Source organism: Molothrus ater, chromosome 3 (genome assembly GCF_012460135.2).
Source record: "Molothrus ater isolate BHLD 08-10-18 breed brown headed cowbird chromosome 3, BPBGC_Mater_1.1, whole genome shotgun sequence".
Taxonomy (NCBI): domain Eukaryota; kingdom Metazoa; phylum Chordata; class Aves; order Passeriformes; family Icteridae; genus Molothrus; species Molothrus ater.
In genome coordinates, this window is record NC_050480.2 from 88967762 (window position 1) to 88986030 (window position 18269).

The 18269-nt window shown below is 36.4% G+C and overlaps 1 protein-coding gene across 1 annotated transcript in view; it reads left to right on the forward strand.

Moving 5' to 3' along the window:
- The window catches only part of RNGTT (RNA guanylyltransferase and 5'-phosphatase), a 170939-nt gene that overhangs the window by 23012 nt on the left and 129658 nt on the right, over positions 1–18269 (forward strand). The window contains 2 exon segments of the mRNA XM_036380592.2: positions 2598–2707; positions 3468–3569. Of these exon segments, the coding sequence (XP_036236485.1) occupies positions 2598–2707; positions 3468–3569 (212 nt within the window).

Below are 18269 nucleotides of genomic sequence, written 5' to 3' on the forward strand. Positions count from 1 at the left end.
TAAGGGTAGAACTTTGTTTATGCTGAATTGCACAGTGTTATTTCCAGCCCATTTTTAAAATGAAGGATAACACTGAATCTTAAACTACCATCCCAGTCTATATCTGTGTTAATAAAGTCAGAGATGTCACAAAAGTAAGAATGCTAATAGGAAGTTTAGTGGAAATAAATTGATGATCTTATGCCTAAACCAGACCCTGCAGATTCTTCCATTTTGTTAGAGGAACACTAACTCCTCTGCACCTGGTTTTGAAACACGTTACACTTCTGGTTTATGGAAGTTACATCTACCCCATGTTTTCTGAGTTCCTCGATGAGGACAAGATAAGCAAACAAAAAACAAACCAAGGCAAATGCATGCAATGCCAATTCTGTGAAGCCTGTTTCATTATGAAAAGAACACCTTTGCTACTGAGTGACAGTCAGTATGATTTTGTTTTCTTTTTTGCTTGTACATGCCAAGAGGCAGTTACTGTGATTTGCTCCTGTGTTTCTAGATATTAAATCTAAGCTGGTAAGTGTAACTCTCTGTCTCTCACTTCCTTCATTTTAGAGGATATCTCTTCCTGACATGTTTTGGAATGTTTCTTGCCTTCTGGGAGGCAGTCAGTCTCTGGGCATTTTGGCACGCAGTCAAGTCTGAGTAGCTGAAGACAGCTCTCACCGAGGCCTGGTGATAGCCACTAGGGTCAGGAAGGTGTGTGTTTGGGGCTGTTCCCACTCCCCCACTCCTCCAGATGGTGTTTAGGATATGAACCAACACAGGAAGATCCACATTGCCACTTCTTCAGCTGAAGTGATGGGTGGAGAAATTCATGGCAAGTGGGGCAAGGTTGATTAGTACAGGTGGTGTGAAGGTTGTGCACAGTGTAGATACCAGTGCATGTAGTTTCCCTGGATCCTTTAGGGCTTAGTATCAGTGCTGAGGAGTCAATGTGCTCCTGGTGATCTGAGTTCTCTGGAGTCTCTGCACCGTGGTCTCCAGTGTCCTGTTTCCAAAGGCATTGGTAGCTGAACAGTAGGGTAAAAACTGCATGGATCTGGCTCAGTTTTAGCACCTTATCCAAGGAATGTCCTCATGAAACCTGAAGTGCTAAGTTAGCCAAGCACGAATACCCAAGTGACTCACATTGTTTTCATAGTGCTGTGCCTTAGTGATTATACTTGCAGCAGATACTCTGCAAGAAACACTTTCAAGCACAAATTTTTTACTTTTTCTTTTCTGGAAAATCTTTCCCGTTCCCTTCCTGTTAATTCAATCTTAGCAGTAGTACTGGCATTCCACTCTGCCATTATTCACAGAAGCAAGGCAGAACCATCTTCCTTTGTTTCCTGGTGCTCTTCACCACTTACCAAAATGCAGACAATGTGCTGGCCAGGCACGAGTAGCTGTCTGCCTCTCTCGCCCACTCCCCTGCATGCTGGTGCCCATGTAAATCGTATGGGCTGAGTGACACACACAAAGTCTGTGGAGCTCAGGGTAGTTAAGGTTTTGAACCAGTATATTTCTTTAGGATGTTCTGTTCTCAGAATGTGATTTGGTGATATGACTGAGCCAATCTTAACTAACTGCAGGCTGTACTGAAAACTGTGGTCCTGCTTTTCCCTGCTTTCCCTTTTGCTTCCGTTGTGCTGTCACTAGTACTGAGTTATCCTATGGTGAGCTAGTTTAGGATACTGTTCTCGCAGAAAATTATTACCAATTTATGATGTTATTTTTGCCAAATTAGTTCCTAGACTTGCTCAAGTGTATAACAGACGAGTGCCACAGCATGTGGAAATGCAGAGGAGAAAAATACTACTCCTTTCTGGATTTGTTAAAGCTAGTTTCAAGTGTTTTAGAGAACAGATATGAGATACTTGTATCTTCACATGCAGGGTTCAACAGGTGAATAGTCATGGTTTGATCTTCTCTGTGTGCATTGAAAATTTATTTGAGATTCTGTTGAATTAAGTCTGGTTGGTTTGAGATCTCCATAGAAATCGTTAATTTTGTAGTTTTGTAGACCTGGTGGCTTTCATGTGTTCTGTTATGCATGATTTGTTTTTATTCCTCTTGGCATCAAACTTTTTGTAGAATGTACAAGTTATTTTAGAGTTTTATTTCCAGATTGGTTTTTTTGATGTCTACATAGGCTTTTCTGGGGCTTTCAGGATAGCAGCTCCACTCTAATAACCTGGTTTAGATTGAGAAAAAATTATAAAAACATATTTACACAAATATTTTGTTACAAATCTGCTGTTTATATTTTCTCTTTTGTTAAGTTTGTCCTAGATCAACATTCTTGAGAGTATTAGCTAAGTAGTGTAAGCATCTAAATACTAGCTATGCCTTCCTTCTGCCTTATCCTTATTGCCTTTTTTAAGTTAGATTTTTTCCTCATAAATAACTCATGTAGTTCCTGGGTTTATAATATGGCTCACCTGTGAGTTTCCTGGCAAAGTTGAGCTAATGTATCTTGACATTTGGGGGTAAATCCTTAAGGAATGTTTGAGCTACTATTGCTCTAGAGGGTTGTGAAAACAGTCTTTATCTTGAATTGACATACTCTGTTTTGATTTTAAGAGGGCTTTAATACTAAATTATTTTTTTTTTAGGGTGCAATTTTCTTGGAAGGAATAACAGTTAAATGTGTGACCCAGGTGACAACGCAACCAAAATTAGGAGGAATACAGCAAAAATGTCAGCAGTTCTGCGGATGGGAAGGGTATGAGAATATTTAGAACTTACTTATTTATACTATCTAGAAATAGGTGTTGTATTTTGCAGAATGAAACTGGTCATTGTGAAAATGAGGAAAAAGGTGACCATGGATTGTTTATTAAAAAAAAGCCTCAAACACACTTGGCAGTGAAAGTCTTGCACTGTACTATGAAATGGAATGATCAATTTTTGATGTTAAGAAACAAGATTCTAGAATTACTCTTCCATTGAGATAACAAAATGTTGTTTTTCAAATTCCAGATGTAGCCTACTCCAGCTCTACAAATGCTTAGTTCTTTCTCAAGCAGTAGATTTATTTATACCGTTGCTATTACACTTAAATATAGAGGTATAATACTCATTTTTATAGGCAACTTGGATTTGTGACCAATGCTAATGAAAATGTTGGTTTTAGTGTCTATGATTCTGGATTTTTCCATTCCAAAGTTGGTGATCCACACTGCTTCCTAACTTGTTGATGCTTATCATGCCTGTAATTTTTAATTTAAATATCTCTTTCTGCATAGCTAAAACTTTGAAGTTCCACATAATTTAGTGGTTTGTCATAAGCAAATAACTTTGTTCCTATGAGATAGGCTTTTGACTTCTATTGCAAAATACTTTATTGGAGAAGATGTTCTAACTCAGAGTTAACCTTGCAGCAAGTCTGGTACCAGGTGTGACTTGAGTCTGATGTGAAAAATGTATTTACTTGTGTGACTATTTATTGCAGAACCATTAATAAACATGGTTCTTTTTATTAGGACTGGATTCCCTGGAGCACAGCCTGTTTCCATGGACAAGCAAAATATTAAATTTTTGGAGCAGAAGCCATACAAAGTTAGCTGGAAAGCAGACGGCACCCGGTAAGTTCATTTTAAATGAAAAAGCAAAACACAGTAAATTCGGTAGACAGTTTGTATTTTCTCAGGAAAGTGAATTTACTTGTACAAAGGACAAACCACAGCAACAAAACTGGCTCCAGAGATTAGTTTTTATTCTGTCTTGGTACCCAACATTTGCTGAAGTTTGTGGCCAAGTTTCTTTCTAGCAGCTGTTTTACACACTGACTATTAAAGGCAGGTACTATTATTCTCCATAACCCTTGCCTGTCTGTCAGCCACAACTTGCCACCAAGGTCTTAGAATAATCTTACATAGCAGTGAGTGTTTGCTAAGGTGAGGGCTTTATTTATAAGCAAAATTAAAACTTCTAATTGATCCTTCAGAAGCTGGGCAGTATCAGAAAATTTGTAGGGGTATTTTTTAAAATTCATCCTGTGATCAAACATGTTCAAACATGTAGTTCATGTCAGCTAAAGACTCAGTAATTTTATCTTCCCTCACTAGTTCTCTTACATTCATTGCAGGGGTGCCTTTTGTTTAATAACAAACTGCAACCTAATTGGACTTATTGGACATATTCTAAAGTTTTTCCTGAGTTCTTTATTTTGCTAGGTTTGTTATCTTTAATAATAGAACATCCTAGATAATGAAAATCCTGGAGAATATGGGGAATTTCATGTCTTATGAGAATTGCCAAGTGGCTCCACATGGAGTCAGTCAGGATTCATCACAATCACAATTCAGCCAGAACTAAGCTGTGTTGTACGAAAAAGCCCCAGACCCTTCAAGTGTCCCTCCTCTGCGGAGTTGACGCTTCAAGGGTTTATTAGCTTGGGCTGAGCATGGTGTGAAAAGTCAAAGTAAGCTTGCAGTCAGTATGGAGACCTAGCATTAAGAAATGTGTGGGAATAATTGGTTTACTAACACTGGCTGTATGCACAAGCACTTGGATATTGCAGTGCAGGTGTTCTCAGGGTGCGAAGTTACAGCAGTGGGGTATTGGGAGGTCAAGGCATATTCTCAGGGCAGTACAGGGCATAGGGCATTCCAAAGCTGCTGACCCTGAACAAATGAAGTCAGCCAGCTCTTAAACTGACCTGAAGAGTCTTTGTCATATCCTATGTTATTAATTTGGAAAACTGATGTCTTAATGTAATATTCTCATTTTCTTACTCAAATGTGTGGATGGGATGCCCACGTTCTGAGTACTAAAGCAATTATACAGAATATAGTAGTGTATCTGGAAGACTGCATTTTGTGAAAGAAATTGAAGTGTACATGTAATTTCTTGTTGAAATTTTCAGTATTTTGAACATTCTATCCTCTGTTTTTAGTTTTAGAATGGTGAGAAAACAGAATGGAGGAAAAACAAAACTGAAGGAACTAAATAGCTCTTTAAATTTTTTCAAAACATAATAACTGGTAATAGATTATGAACATACACAGACTGATAGGTATATTCAGAGAAGAAAATGGATTTACAGAGATCCAGTGTTAATGAAATTCACCTTAAGTAATATGAAAGAGAGATTAAAGATGAAAACCTGAGCTGTTATTTGAACATTAGGCACTTTGCATGGTATGTATCCTAACTAACAATGAAAAATTATGATCATTTTTACATTGGACATTCTTCTAATTATTTAGTTGTTCTCCAGTGATGCAGACTCCATACACAATTAAACAGATTTTCATTAGTTATTCTGAATGCTTGTGTTGACAGGCGTGACCTTCTTGAATTTAATATTAAGACGTCAGTTAGTGGAGACCCATTTATGGATCTCCTACTTCCATTATCTGGAGATGGAACCCCTGTCATCAAATATCTCTGAAGCTATTCTGTTAAAAGGGGTTTAGATGCAGCAGTCTAGACCTTGCCTATGAGAATATTATTAGGCTTGCATGCTTTTTTTCTTTTGTTGCTTTGTTCTCTCTCTTTGCTTAAAAAGCACTGCTTTTTTGTTGACCTTGTTGGACTTAAAGAAAAGCAGATGCATAACTAATAACTTTCTGTTATACTTTCTCACTGAAATAAAACAGTTTTATTTTAGCTAAAACAACAACATTAGCCAAACTTCTTAAATGTCACTATTTGTTAACTACCTGTATTTGATTTCTACAGCAGCAGTCTTTCCTAGAGGTTTCATGATTGAAGCATTTTTGGTACATTCTTGTAACTGATATCCAGTGTCAGTAACTTCACTAATTACTTTTACTTTTATTCAAAAACATTTGCTAATTCTAGATTCCAATTGGAGCTGAACCGCTCGTCCTCTATTTTAAGAGCTGTTGGTTTTGGTGTTTTGTCGTTGGTGGTTTTTTTTTGCCCCTTTCCCCATTGTTTGGGGCTTTTTTCCAGTGGTAGAACTGTGAATGCTTTTTTGGTTTCTTAGTATTGTTGTATTTTTCTATCCATAATTTTAGAAAAAGAGAAAGTATTTCCCTAAATAAAAGGGCGTTATTTCTCAAATAATGTTGTCTAACAATGTGAAATTGATTAGTTAAATTATTTGATAGTGATTCTATAAAATATCTCGTGGGATTTACTGGAGTAGTATCTTACATATTTTTGTAAGTGTGTGAGTTTGGTTTGGGTAAAACTCATCCTCCTTCGTTTTCTTGGAGTTCTGAGTTCAAAATCTTTTGACTTAGCCTTGCTTAGCCTAGTCTGTTGTGGTTTGAAGAGTTTGAGCCTTCACTGTGGTCTTGCTTTTTCTGTGCCTGGTTTCCAGGGCCCTTGCTGCATAAGTATTAGCAGGGCCCTGGAGTATGTTTGTCCCAAAGGGAAAAACACAGTATGAACAAATACTTCTCCCCTCATGTTTGTAAATGCCAATGTATAAAGATGTGTGTATTTGTATCTTAGGTTTAGAGAAATGAACTTTAAATTAAAAGATCTGTGAAGCTCATTTAGCATTGGCACTCTTTGGTGAAATATTTCCTTTGAACCAGCTACTTGGTTGTATGTAAATGCTCTATGCAAACTCATGCTGTTTTGAAGAAAACCACCTCTAAAATTATATTGCTTTAAATTATTATTATTTAAATAAAAGTCACTGAGTTCTGCAGCTACTCTGACTGGTTTGGTGTAAATTTGCAATATTTATTGGAACAGTAGTCAAACTATTGGTATCCTATAAATAATTTTAATGCTAGTCTATTCAAAAGCCAAAGGGCAAATTCCCCACTAGTAAAATCGTGCCTTTTGGCTTTATTGAGATGAAATACATGTTGTATGTTAACAGGTAGCTACAAAGTAGATACATCTTTACAAATGTATCCAATTTTGCAGCGCCCTGTTCTAAAATAGTAGTTACTGTCTGGATAAGGTAATTGTGACAGGATGTTCGAGGCATTGCTGGACGACTCTGCATTATCAGCTTTGTCCTGTAAAATGATTAGCCAGGTGGGTAATGGCTTGTTGTATCCCTTCATATGGATCTCATTAATACTGTTTGTAGCAGATGCTTGTTCTAATGAGTGGAGCTGACTGTTCAGGCAGGGTAAAGTAATGAGACACCAGTTCTGAAGGAAAGACTGCCACCACTAAGAATAATAAAAAGCTTAAAAATGGCTGTGGAATAATTCAAATCAGTACAATCAAACAGGACTGGGTTTTACGGTGGCAAAATGTGACCTGCACTAAATGGAACGTATTAGGGGAGTAAGTTATTTTCCTACATTTCTGTGAGTAGCTTTTTTATTTTTCACATCTGTACACATGCAGTTTTAGTGAAAAATAATAAATGTGATCATAATACTATGGCTGTTCAATTATGTTAAGGCAGCTATTTTAAAAAATGCAGAACAGGTAGTTCTTGCCAAAGGCTATTAAATTTGAAAAATCTTCATGCAAATTTGATGGCTTGAAGATATCTAAATATGAATAAGTAGATGCAGAATAAAACAGCTCTTTGAGAATTGCTGCTAGTTGTTTAACGAGTTTGTAACAAAATAGGTACATCTCTGAAGTTGTTTTTTCTTTCATGATTAGCAAATTACATTTACATTAAAAGAAAGGCCTGTTGCCTAAGTAATTAACTTTTTATTGTTATCCTAATACGAAATAAAAATAGTAAATGTACGCTTAATTGTATGATAATACTGATGGGCATTTTTTGATTGTTTATTAATCAGTTTGATTTATCTTAATGTATCAATCAATAAATCAATATATCTATATATAGAGAACATAATTATTTTGATTTAGTTGCTATATTATCAAACTTGTGATAGCTTCCTTTTTTTTTTTTAATTCAGCTTTTTGTAGAAATTGAAAAAAATTTCTTTTCTTTTTTTGTCAGTTGCAGCCTTTTTAGAAACATATTTGTGACCCTTGAAGGGAATCTACTCAGTATATTTTAAGATGAATTTTCTATAAATGTCATGAAAACAAGGTTGAAGTTTCTCTCTGATTTCCATGGCTCAATAATTTTTCTTTCCCTGCTCTTTGATCCTTTACACGATGAGATGAAGCTTATATACATAACTCTGAAATTACAAATTCCTAATGTGAGAAATTATCCAAAAGTAATTTGGTCCAGAGTAAATTGTGAAAAAATAATCACTGCTAAGGAGCAACTCTTAAAAAAAAAAGGAGAAAATTGAGAAAAATGTTTGTTTGTTTTAGAAATTAGCAGGTAAAAGGTACTAGCCAAAATTAAGTGGCAAGGAAGCAAAATGGTTGCCTGTCTGTAAAGGCTTAAAGAAAATATACTTGAATGGGTTCATGGAAAAACTACTATCCCTCAGAGAGAGGGGAGAACAAGTTGAGATAATAATGAGAATGAAGGAGGACAGAGAAGATTGGAGAGTAGTACTAATCCAATTAAATCCCAAATCTATACACTTGAGAACTCATTATTAAGAACAAGAGACCAGATTGTCATGAAAGCAGATGTGGAGTGTCCTGGGTTTGCAGTGGAAAGCTTGGCTCCTGGGAGCAAAGATATTAACGTGGAGCTGAACTTGAAGGAGGCTATTGGAAATGAGAAAGAAGCTATAGATGAATTTTCAGATTGTGCAAATTACGTGACCAGATTCTCATGGATGTGAAATTTTCTTCCTAATAGTGGAAAGTTCCTGAAATAGAGGTTTGCAAAATTGACAGTGCATTCTTCCCTAATTTAGAGGAGTGGGGCAAAAATGTAGGGTGTTGAGATTTTCAGCCATCTTCAGAAATGGTGTTAGCAGGGAAGTTAAGGGCTGTTGATCACAACAAAGCATTTATGAGTAAAATAATGTTTCTCAAGGTATGAATACTCTCTCCCTGGGCACCTTGCCTTCTGACCCAGATAGCTACTGAGAAGGTGAACTATTACAAATTGTGTTTTGAGTGTCTTGTCATTGAGTCATGTTTAGAGTTAATATATGTTTGTGGCCTTGGAGTAAGGAAGGAATCTTGGCCTCTTAATCATAGGATAGGGTGAAGAACCCACACAAGAATCATCTGGCTGCTTTTAAACCACACCTTCCTTTTCCTTCTTCCTCTCCCCACTTATCTTAAGAAATAGACTTAAATATTAGTCAGTTTTGCACCATTGTCTGGTGTTCCTTTCTCTGTGGCTGTGACATGTTTCCGTGGTGGGAAATTTTAAAGGATGGAAATATTCCACGGTTGGGCATGTGCTGAATAGACTTTTCAGGACCAAATGGATTTTTTATAGGAGTGACAGGTTTTGTGTACAACTGGGCTTAACCCAAGTTATTTGATTCCAAGTTAAATGAGCTTGATTCAATTGTGCTTATGTAACTATCAGCAATGGGCAAAACCTCAACTGGTAATTACACATCACTTGTGTGTATAGGACAGCCATTCTTCAGACATTTGTATTATTTTCATTGAAGGGCTCAAAGAAGTAGTTGTAAGGGTTTTTCTATTATTATTTGTATGAATTGTCAAAATGGGGTGACACTTAAAGAAGAGATTTGGTACCTTACTTTAAAAAACCTTAATTTAAAGATTGAAGTGACTGTTCTTAGTCCAGTCTTCCAATCTCCACACTGTGTTTTTATAAGTTTTGAAGGTCATGGGGGAAAAAAAATGCAGTTTTTGTTTACTTGCTGTTGTCCTTTGTGGTCCTTCTTCATAATTATTTTAACAATTCTTTAGGGGAAAACAAGCTCACTCATTTTAAACTAGTTCTGTATATCTGCCTCTGTAGATGGAAGAATTTTGGTTGAGAATGAGGCTGCAATCCATGTGGAATTTATTTCACTGACTTTACTTGGAATAATATATCTAAGTGGAGATAGTATGTATTTTGTCTGGAAACTAAAGTTGTGAAAATTATTGAAATGGTTGCAGTAAAGCTTTTACTCCCTTCCAGTCAAGATTAAAAGCTCTAAATAAATAGCTGTTATATACTACAGTACTAGTAGTTAGTAACCTGCAGTTTAACTTTGAAGTGTGTAATGATAACATAATGTAAGAAGCTTCTGCAAAAGTATATAAAGATCACATAAATGGTTCAGGATTAAAATATATAAAATGTATAAAATGCCTTTCTAATGATGGCTGAAAGGAGCAATACATAGATGTTAAGCACTCTACAGCATTCCTCTTAATTTTCTAAAAAAGCAAATGCCTAATTCATGGTTTTATTTTCTGCATTTAGGTAGGAGAGGAAGAGAAGATGGGATGGGGAGGCAGGAATGGTGTGTTTTGTCATTACAGAGTTGGAGATTCAGGAGCTGTGAGTTGTTGCTCACTCTGCATCTTAATAATTGTCCTGTACAGTTGGATTGGCCAGTAAATTTAGGATTATAAGACTAATATTTGCCTGTTTTCCACAGCATGAGAACCCATGAATATTGTATGGTTGCTTGAGTTTTCATTTGAGAATGTAAAAATAAATGTAAATTGAATTTGGATTAAAGGCACTTCTGGTTTGTTTAGCATGCCCCCAGTCTCTAGGTAAAGCTATTTAGTTCAGGGCAAGGAAGGTCTAGTACAAGGTGGCCTCATTATCTCCTCCTTTTGCCATGTTGTCCTTTTCCCCTGTTTTCCCTACTGTACAGGCAATGAGGGCATGTTTAGGCTTTGGCTAGCAGACTTTGACAGCAGAAAAGGAGCTGTCAGGATTTCATAGCTGGACTTGTGGCTATTTTCAGATATCTCATTAATTTTATTTAAATATTAATTTTGAACCAGGAGAGGTCTCTTTTGATTGGGAGACTGTAAGTCAAACAAGGCAGCATAGAATGTCATAAACTGTTGGACTAATATGGAACAATTGGATATAAAAAAATGTCTGGTTTTGTGTTTGGTTTTTTTTTTTGGGGGGGGGTTTGGGCTGGTGATGGTGTATTTATTACTAAGGCACATCCGTATGACTTTGTTGCTTCTTCATCTCCTGAATATTCCTTTTACAGTCATTGAGTCAATGTAGAAAAATTAATAAATAGGTGTGACAGAACCCATTATCCCTCATGTGGATCTAAATTTACTTGAATGGCCAAAGAAAGCATTCTTACCCTTGGATGTGGTTTCTCATTTATATATGCTCACAACCCTGTCATGACTCTGAAAGAAGGGGGTTTGTGTCCCTTCCTTGGGTGTTTAAGGAGCAGTTCTGATGAGATACTATACAGGAAGTCTATTCTGTGGAGAAGCAGGCCTATACTTCATAGTTCTGAAGCCTCTTGAGACACAAAGTTTTATTGGCACAATTCTGGGCTCTTTGAACAATGCTACCTAACTGATTATTCATATGTAACTAGTTAAGTATTTGGACAGATTGTCTTATAAGCAAGCTCTTTTGTTTATTTATAAATAGTTAATGCATTGAAATGCATTAACTTATTATGTAGCTTGTGCTATGAATGCTAATCTTGGAGTATTCAACTGTAGTCCTGAAATGTTCTCATGAGATCCAGATAAAGGGTGTGCCTGCATGTATATCTGCTTTTCAAGCAACCAGTATCAGTGATTATGGCTTATTTATTTATTTTCCTTTCTCCCAGACCACTTTTAGTGGAACAGTACATTCTGTAGCTGCTGGTTCTCCTAGGGGGGACTACAGACACATCCACGAAGCGTAACTGCTTATGTTCAGTCAGGGAAGAATGCCATTCAGTTTGTGAAGTTGAACTATCCAGATATCTGGGGCATCCCCTTTCTCTTGGAGCTGATCTGTTCTGTGAGCACAAATAGCAGTTGTGTTCCTGCTGTGGCTTGTGCCAGTGATGCAGGTGGAATTGACCCAGAACACGCTCTGACATAAATCAGTTCCAGGTTAAGGGGATCTCCTTGTTCAAAGCTGTGTTACTCATTTTGTGACTGCTCTGTAACTGCCCTCCATGAGAGACATTACGGTTCACTTGCTTGGGAAAGAAGCAATGCAACTACTTGTCATCTAATGCTAAATTCATTTGTTATTCTTTCTTATATATACTTTTTAGCCTGTTGCTTCAGGCATGAATTTTGCCTTAAACCTCCAAGATATTTTCAGACAAAGGTTTGTGGAGAGGTATGGAGCCAAAGAAGATCAAGCAAACTTGCAAATCTATCTGCAATAAATAATGAAGATAATAATAATAATAATAACAGCAGCAAAAATGATGAAACAATTCAAGACTTCTGTCAAGCTGGAGATATAGTTTGTTCCATTAATCTTGCAGCTTTAAAAAAAATGTGATCAGAACATTATATCATGCAGTTGTTTTTCAACAGTGTTCCTGTCAGTATTTGAGAAATGCACTTAGTATCATCAAAATTTGGGTGAAACAAAGATAATCTAATATTTAAAGTTAATCTGTTACTGGGTAATATCTTAAGGTTGTTACTGGGTAATATCTTTCTAGCTTCTTAACAATTCTTTTGTTTTACATCAGACAAATCACGTCACAATGCACTATAGGAGCTCCTCAATATGTAGTAGTTGTAGTTTAATTTACCTTTTGTTGTAAGTCAAATAATGATTACAAGGCAACTTTAAATTTAACCCATAAAGTTTAATATCCTTCTAAAAATAAAGAAAAAAAAACCCCACTGCACTCTAACTTAATTAAAACCCTGGAAGAGAGACAAGAAAAGCACTGTAACTGGATAGGCTTTTTAAACCTAGCTAAATTCTTTATTTTACCAGCAGTTTCACAGTCTAATAATACTTTAGATAGAAAATGTAGTTTTACACTGGTTTTGAATTTGCCATCTGTTAAATTAATTAAAGTATCTTTATCTTTGATTTATAAAACAAGAAAAGCTAAAGTTTGAGCTCAGTTTCAACTGCAATACTTTATTAGGGGAAATTACAGTACTTTCCACAATTCCTATACATTTTTCCATGGTCCTTAGTATTGCCGTTGTCTCCTTTATTAAAAAATTCCCCAGGTGAGAGGATACCATGAAGTTGTATAATCATGCAGCATTATTTCTATATTTTTCACTACCCTGTTTGTTGTTTGATCTAATTATTTGTTTGCTGTTTTGTTTTGTTTTGTTTGTTTGCATGTTTGGCAGCAGCTGCTGTTCTGTGCTCTCACTGAACCCTAAAAAGTAGCTGCTATATGAGCATTTTCTGCTGATAATTTAGAACCTTGTAAGCTGGGGAAGTGTGGTCACATCTCTCTTCCTGGCTGTGGTACCCTTTGGATATCAAAACTTGTAGTGTTTGTTGCTGTAGTTTTGGGCATAGTGAATATTTCTGTAGTAAATATCATCTGCAGATCCACTCACTTTTGATGATGTTCAGGGCTGTAACAGTCACAAAGTAACTGCTCTGGACCTTGAATTGTCAAGGGAAACAAATGAAAAGGGAAACTTACATTCAGAGTTTAAAGGAGAGTGGTGGCAGGCAAGAATAAGGTTTTGATGCTGAGTGTGGTAACTATGGAGGAGACTAATGAATAGTAAAAATTATGGAGACTGAAAGCTGTATAAGCTGTGTGGTATCTCAGTTTAGAGTGGTGACTTGACAAGGTTACTTCATTATCTGGAATACCACCTCAGCAAATCCTGTGAAAATGAAATTCTTTGTTCTCAAATAAGCAGGGTGATTGGTGAAGATCAATTCATCAGTGCCTGGAGGTATTTAGAAGACATATAGATGTGACACTTTGGGATGTGGTTTAGTGGTGGACTTGGCAGTGTTAGGCTTACATTTGGACTTAAGTGTCCTAAAAGTCTTTTCCACCTGAAATGATGGTTTGAATATCAAAATCAAGCATAGCCCTTCCATTGTGATATATGAGGTGATCAATAAGACGAGAAAGTTTTTTTTTTTTTTCTGTATTAGCATTGAGTCAGGGCAGTGGTATCTTGAACTAATGATTCAGAACATGAGGCTGGTTGGTGGAAACTTTCTGACTTCTCACAAAATTAGATGTTGGTGTAGCAGATGAACTAGGACAACTTTCTTGATTATAGCATAAATATAGGAAAGCATTCATTTTGTTTAGTAAAGATTCAAGATAAAATATGAGAAATAACATTTTATTTTCCTAATAACTGAAGGATAAAAAAATTGTTACAGAGTTCAGATTTTTTAAAAAAATCCCTACAGGATTGTTAAAGAAAGGTTCAGCAGTGACACAGAAGTTGACCTGCTACACTTGCCTGATCAGAATTGTCATGATGAGCACACTTGAACATCTAATGCAAGCTGAGTGTCTTGACCTCCATAATAAGAGTTTAACCAAGACAGTTTTGAAGCACAGGGAACTGGTCATTTTACCCCATGGAGACACCTTACAATTGTGGAAGTTAACCAGAAGCTGAATTCTACTCTCTTATTAGGGTGGAAAATTGGTGGAGCATTTCAACAGGTGACAAATTCAGGTGCTTCTGAGTGTAGTAAGAGATATACAAGATACATTTATGTACTAAACAAGTGCCTAGTAACAGTATTTTAATGCTGAGGCAAAAAAAGGTCTTGATTTTAGAAGCTAAGTTTGGATCAATCATGCTAAGACTTTACTTTACATTTAAATCATTATTATTGTAATGAGAAGTAAAAATAGATAAAAAAATGCAGGTTTTCTCTTTATTTAATGACAGATTTGATTGCCCTAAGGGCAGTAGTTAATAGAATTACTCAGAATTACTGTGACTGAGGAACACAGTCTGCAGTATAGATGAGGAATGGGATTTCCTCTGAGTTCAACCATTTTGGTAGGAGTTCATATAAGGGAAAAATTGTGGCTTTGACCTAGAAAGACTGGTATATCTCATACTTCTGGACTTTGACAAAATTGCTCTTTATTAGAGAAAATGAGGCTAAGAAGATTGCTAGAATTCTAAGATAGGTAAAGAATAGATTGAAAGAAAATGGCAGTGGATGGTTTTGAAGGAAAATGCATAAAAACCACAAGTAGAGATCCTGAGTATTAATTTTGTTGTATCATTTAGTATTTTGAAACACAATCCAAGTATGTTCTGATAAACAAATGAGGGAGATCAGCCACTGAATTCACTGAGGAGCAGAATAATAAAACTGGAAGGATATTTAGTAGTAGAAAATGCAAGGTCATGAATAAGAAATATTGGAGCTGGAGGCTGTTAATTGGAAATGACTGTCAGTCACAATCTAAGGGATTTTTTGGTTTCAAATGCTGTGGAAACTGTTGATGGCATACTTAAATACTAGAAATAAGTGAGAGAAATACAAAGTGTTGGTATACTCAGAGCAGACTGACTTCCAAAGGTCTGTCTGTGTGTTTTTTAAAAAATTATTTGGAATTTGGACTGTTGAATACATAATTCTGCATCAGCTTCTGCATGTAGAAAGCAGTGTCCCTTGCTGGCTGATGTGCTGTGTATTCATGCAAATGACATGTGTGCATGTTTGGAGAAGGTGGTTTGTGATAGAACTGTCAGTGTGCTGATTAGACAGACATTGTTTCCTTTTGTTTACACATTGAAAATAATACTGTAAATCTTCTTGTAAGTTCCTGTGTTAGTGTTCCTGTACCCAGGCTTTGTCATCCTTGAGGAGACATCTTTTAAAGCAGTAACCATTGCTAGCAGCAGTTCATAGAAGAAAGCAAGCTGAGCCTTCCTCATTTATTGGGATTTAGGGTCTTTTGCTCCATGTGCCACAGGCCAGCTTCAAACTCTTCTAATTTAAACTTGCTCTGAATCCAGCACAGTCTGGATTCGGGTCAGGACATGCAACTGCAGCAGCTTAGTGACACAGATAGATGATCTCCTACTGTCAGTGGATAAAGAGCAGTCATTCATTTTCATTCTCTTGGCCTTTTCCTCAGTGTTTGATGCATCTGGCCAGAAGTTGATGCTTTCTTGCCAGGAGGGAGTGGCAGGGTCCAATGTAAAGCACTCGTGTGACTTGGCTTCATCTTAGGTGATCCATCTAGAGTGGTGACATGCTCGTGGTTTTGAAATACTGCCAATCATAAAAGGAAATTAAGGAATTGAAAATCATATCTGTAGCAGGATTTCATTGTTACCTCTGCGTCAGTGAGCATATTAGAGATGCTAATTGCTATTCAGATTTGGGTAATGCTTATTTGTGTGGGAGGGCAGCACTTGCACAAGGCTGAATTCCAGGCTGTATAATGAACTCCCTTCGGAATGGAGAGCTGCCGTGCATTTCGTGCTTAGAGTTGATGATGGAATTTCTTCTATTTTGCATTCTTTAATGTGATAATACAGACACAGGCATATTTAAAAAGGAAAATGAAAAAAAAAAACAGCAATGGCAGCACTGTGTCAAAATGAATAATCTTCTTTGATACAGCCTGTCTAAAGAAATACTGCAGGGCAAAGAAAGCTCCTAGAGGAGCTGAATTTTTAAGCTTCCTTTGAAACAATATTTCTAATCCATTTGCTACTTGTAGATTTTTTTTTCAGAAAATTACTTGTGTGTTGAACTCAAGCTCAGAAGATAGGATCTGAATGTTTGAGGAAGCCTGTGTTGTATTTTTATATTATTCTTAAGGTTTTAAAACTCCTATAAAGCACAAAATTAACATATGTAAGCTTACTGCTGAGATGGTTGCTGCCATTTTGGCTGAGAGAAAGTTAAACATAAATAAAGCACATCACAAAACTGAAGTCGGAAGCAAAACTTCTGTGAATACACAGGCAATCAATTTTGTGGTAAATATGTTTTGGCAAGCACTACACCATGTGTAGTGAGGTGCTGTGTTGGGGGAGTATTTTCAAATCAAGTTTTGTGAACCATAATAATATGGAAAAGAGGGCAGAGGCCACGTGTTCCAGTGGGTACAGTGTTGGATTTGGAGACTGGGAAATGCAGTTCTGTTCTTGTTCCTTAATCTCAGTGACCATATATTGATGGACACCAAGTAATTTACCTTATTTTATGCATTAAGTAATATCTTCCTGAAATGCACTTTCAAATTTAATGAAATCCACATAAAGGAGAAACCTCTGTTTTTAACTTAGGATTTTCAGTGTAGCTCATGTCAGCTTCAAAATTGTGTAAAAACCAAAAACCTACCGCCACCACAAAACAAACTGAACTGAAAATAGAAGCCTAATAAAATAATTCTTTTAGCTTGTGTTTGGGGCCCAACTGATGTGGACTACAGGATACAGGATATAGGAGGAGGCAAATGAGCCTTTGATACAGTTGCCTTTATTTGGGTATGCTAAAAATAATTGATTTCTGAAGAGAAAACTTTATTTGATGGTTCATGTTTTTTAAAGTTTAAAAATTAAAATTATTAATACTCTGGTAGGTGGTTTGGAGATCTGTTTGTTTAATGCCAAGAACTGTCACTCTGCAAATGAAATTTTCATCCTATTTCCTGAATTATTGTGTTAATAATATTGTCCAGTTAGAATTAATAACAAGCCTTGCCTCAGGATCAAAAGTGAATGAAAAGTAGCTTCTAATGAAACTTTAGATTTTACCATTTCTATGACTAGATATTTTATCAGCTTGTGAGATAAATCTGCATGGACATCATGACCCTCTATTTGTCAGGATTTCTTGGTTTGTAGAGATTGCACTGACAGTTTTGAGAGATGATGTTTGTAGCTCGAATATGATCCTCTACTTCCATGCATAGTTTTCAGAGGTGAATGAGCAGTTATGTTATTGCTCTTATTGCTGCCCTGCCTTTATTATTTTATTCACTTGTCTGGTTTTACATTTGGATTGAGCCATCTGATGACCGTGTCATCTTGTGTACTTGCCCAGAATCTAAAACAATGGGGCCCGGTTACTAATTGGAGCTTTTGGGTGCTCACACAATAGAGGCAATTAGTAATAAATGTACAGCTGTAATAGCAAGGAGTGTTCACAGTGGGCAGTGCGATGTGTGACAGTTAAGTTCCTGTGTTCTATCTCTAGTGAATGTGCTTGAGAAATCATCGCTCTTTCTTTGCCTTTGTGGTGTTGCCCAGAGGCGTGTTCTCTATTCTGGTGTAAGTGCTTATCTCCTAATACCTTAATTAACTTCGTAAAATATAAATGGCCATGGTACATCGAAATAATATTCAGAAATGTGCTGTTCAGAAGTCCACAAGATTTCTCCATGAATGATTGTAGTGTCATCTGGATAAAACTTTAAACCTGACATTAAGCACGTGAACCTAAGCTTTTTGTTAACTTAAGCAAACAAAAAACCTCAACCAACCAACCAGCTCAAATCCCTCATTAATTTATAAATTCACTTTCACCAAAACCTTGCTTATCTCTTGCTTCTTGCACGTTTTCAATTATTAGCTGCTCATAGAACGCTTCTGTTTTTCAGTCCATCCTTGACCAAATTTTTTCCATCTTATGTTGA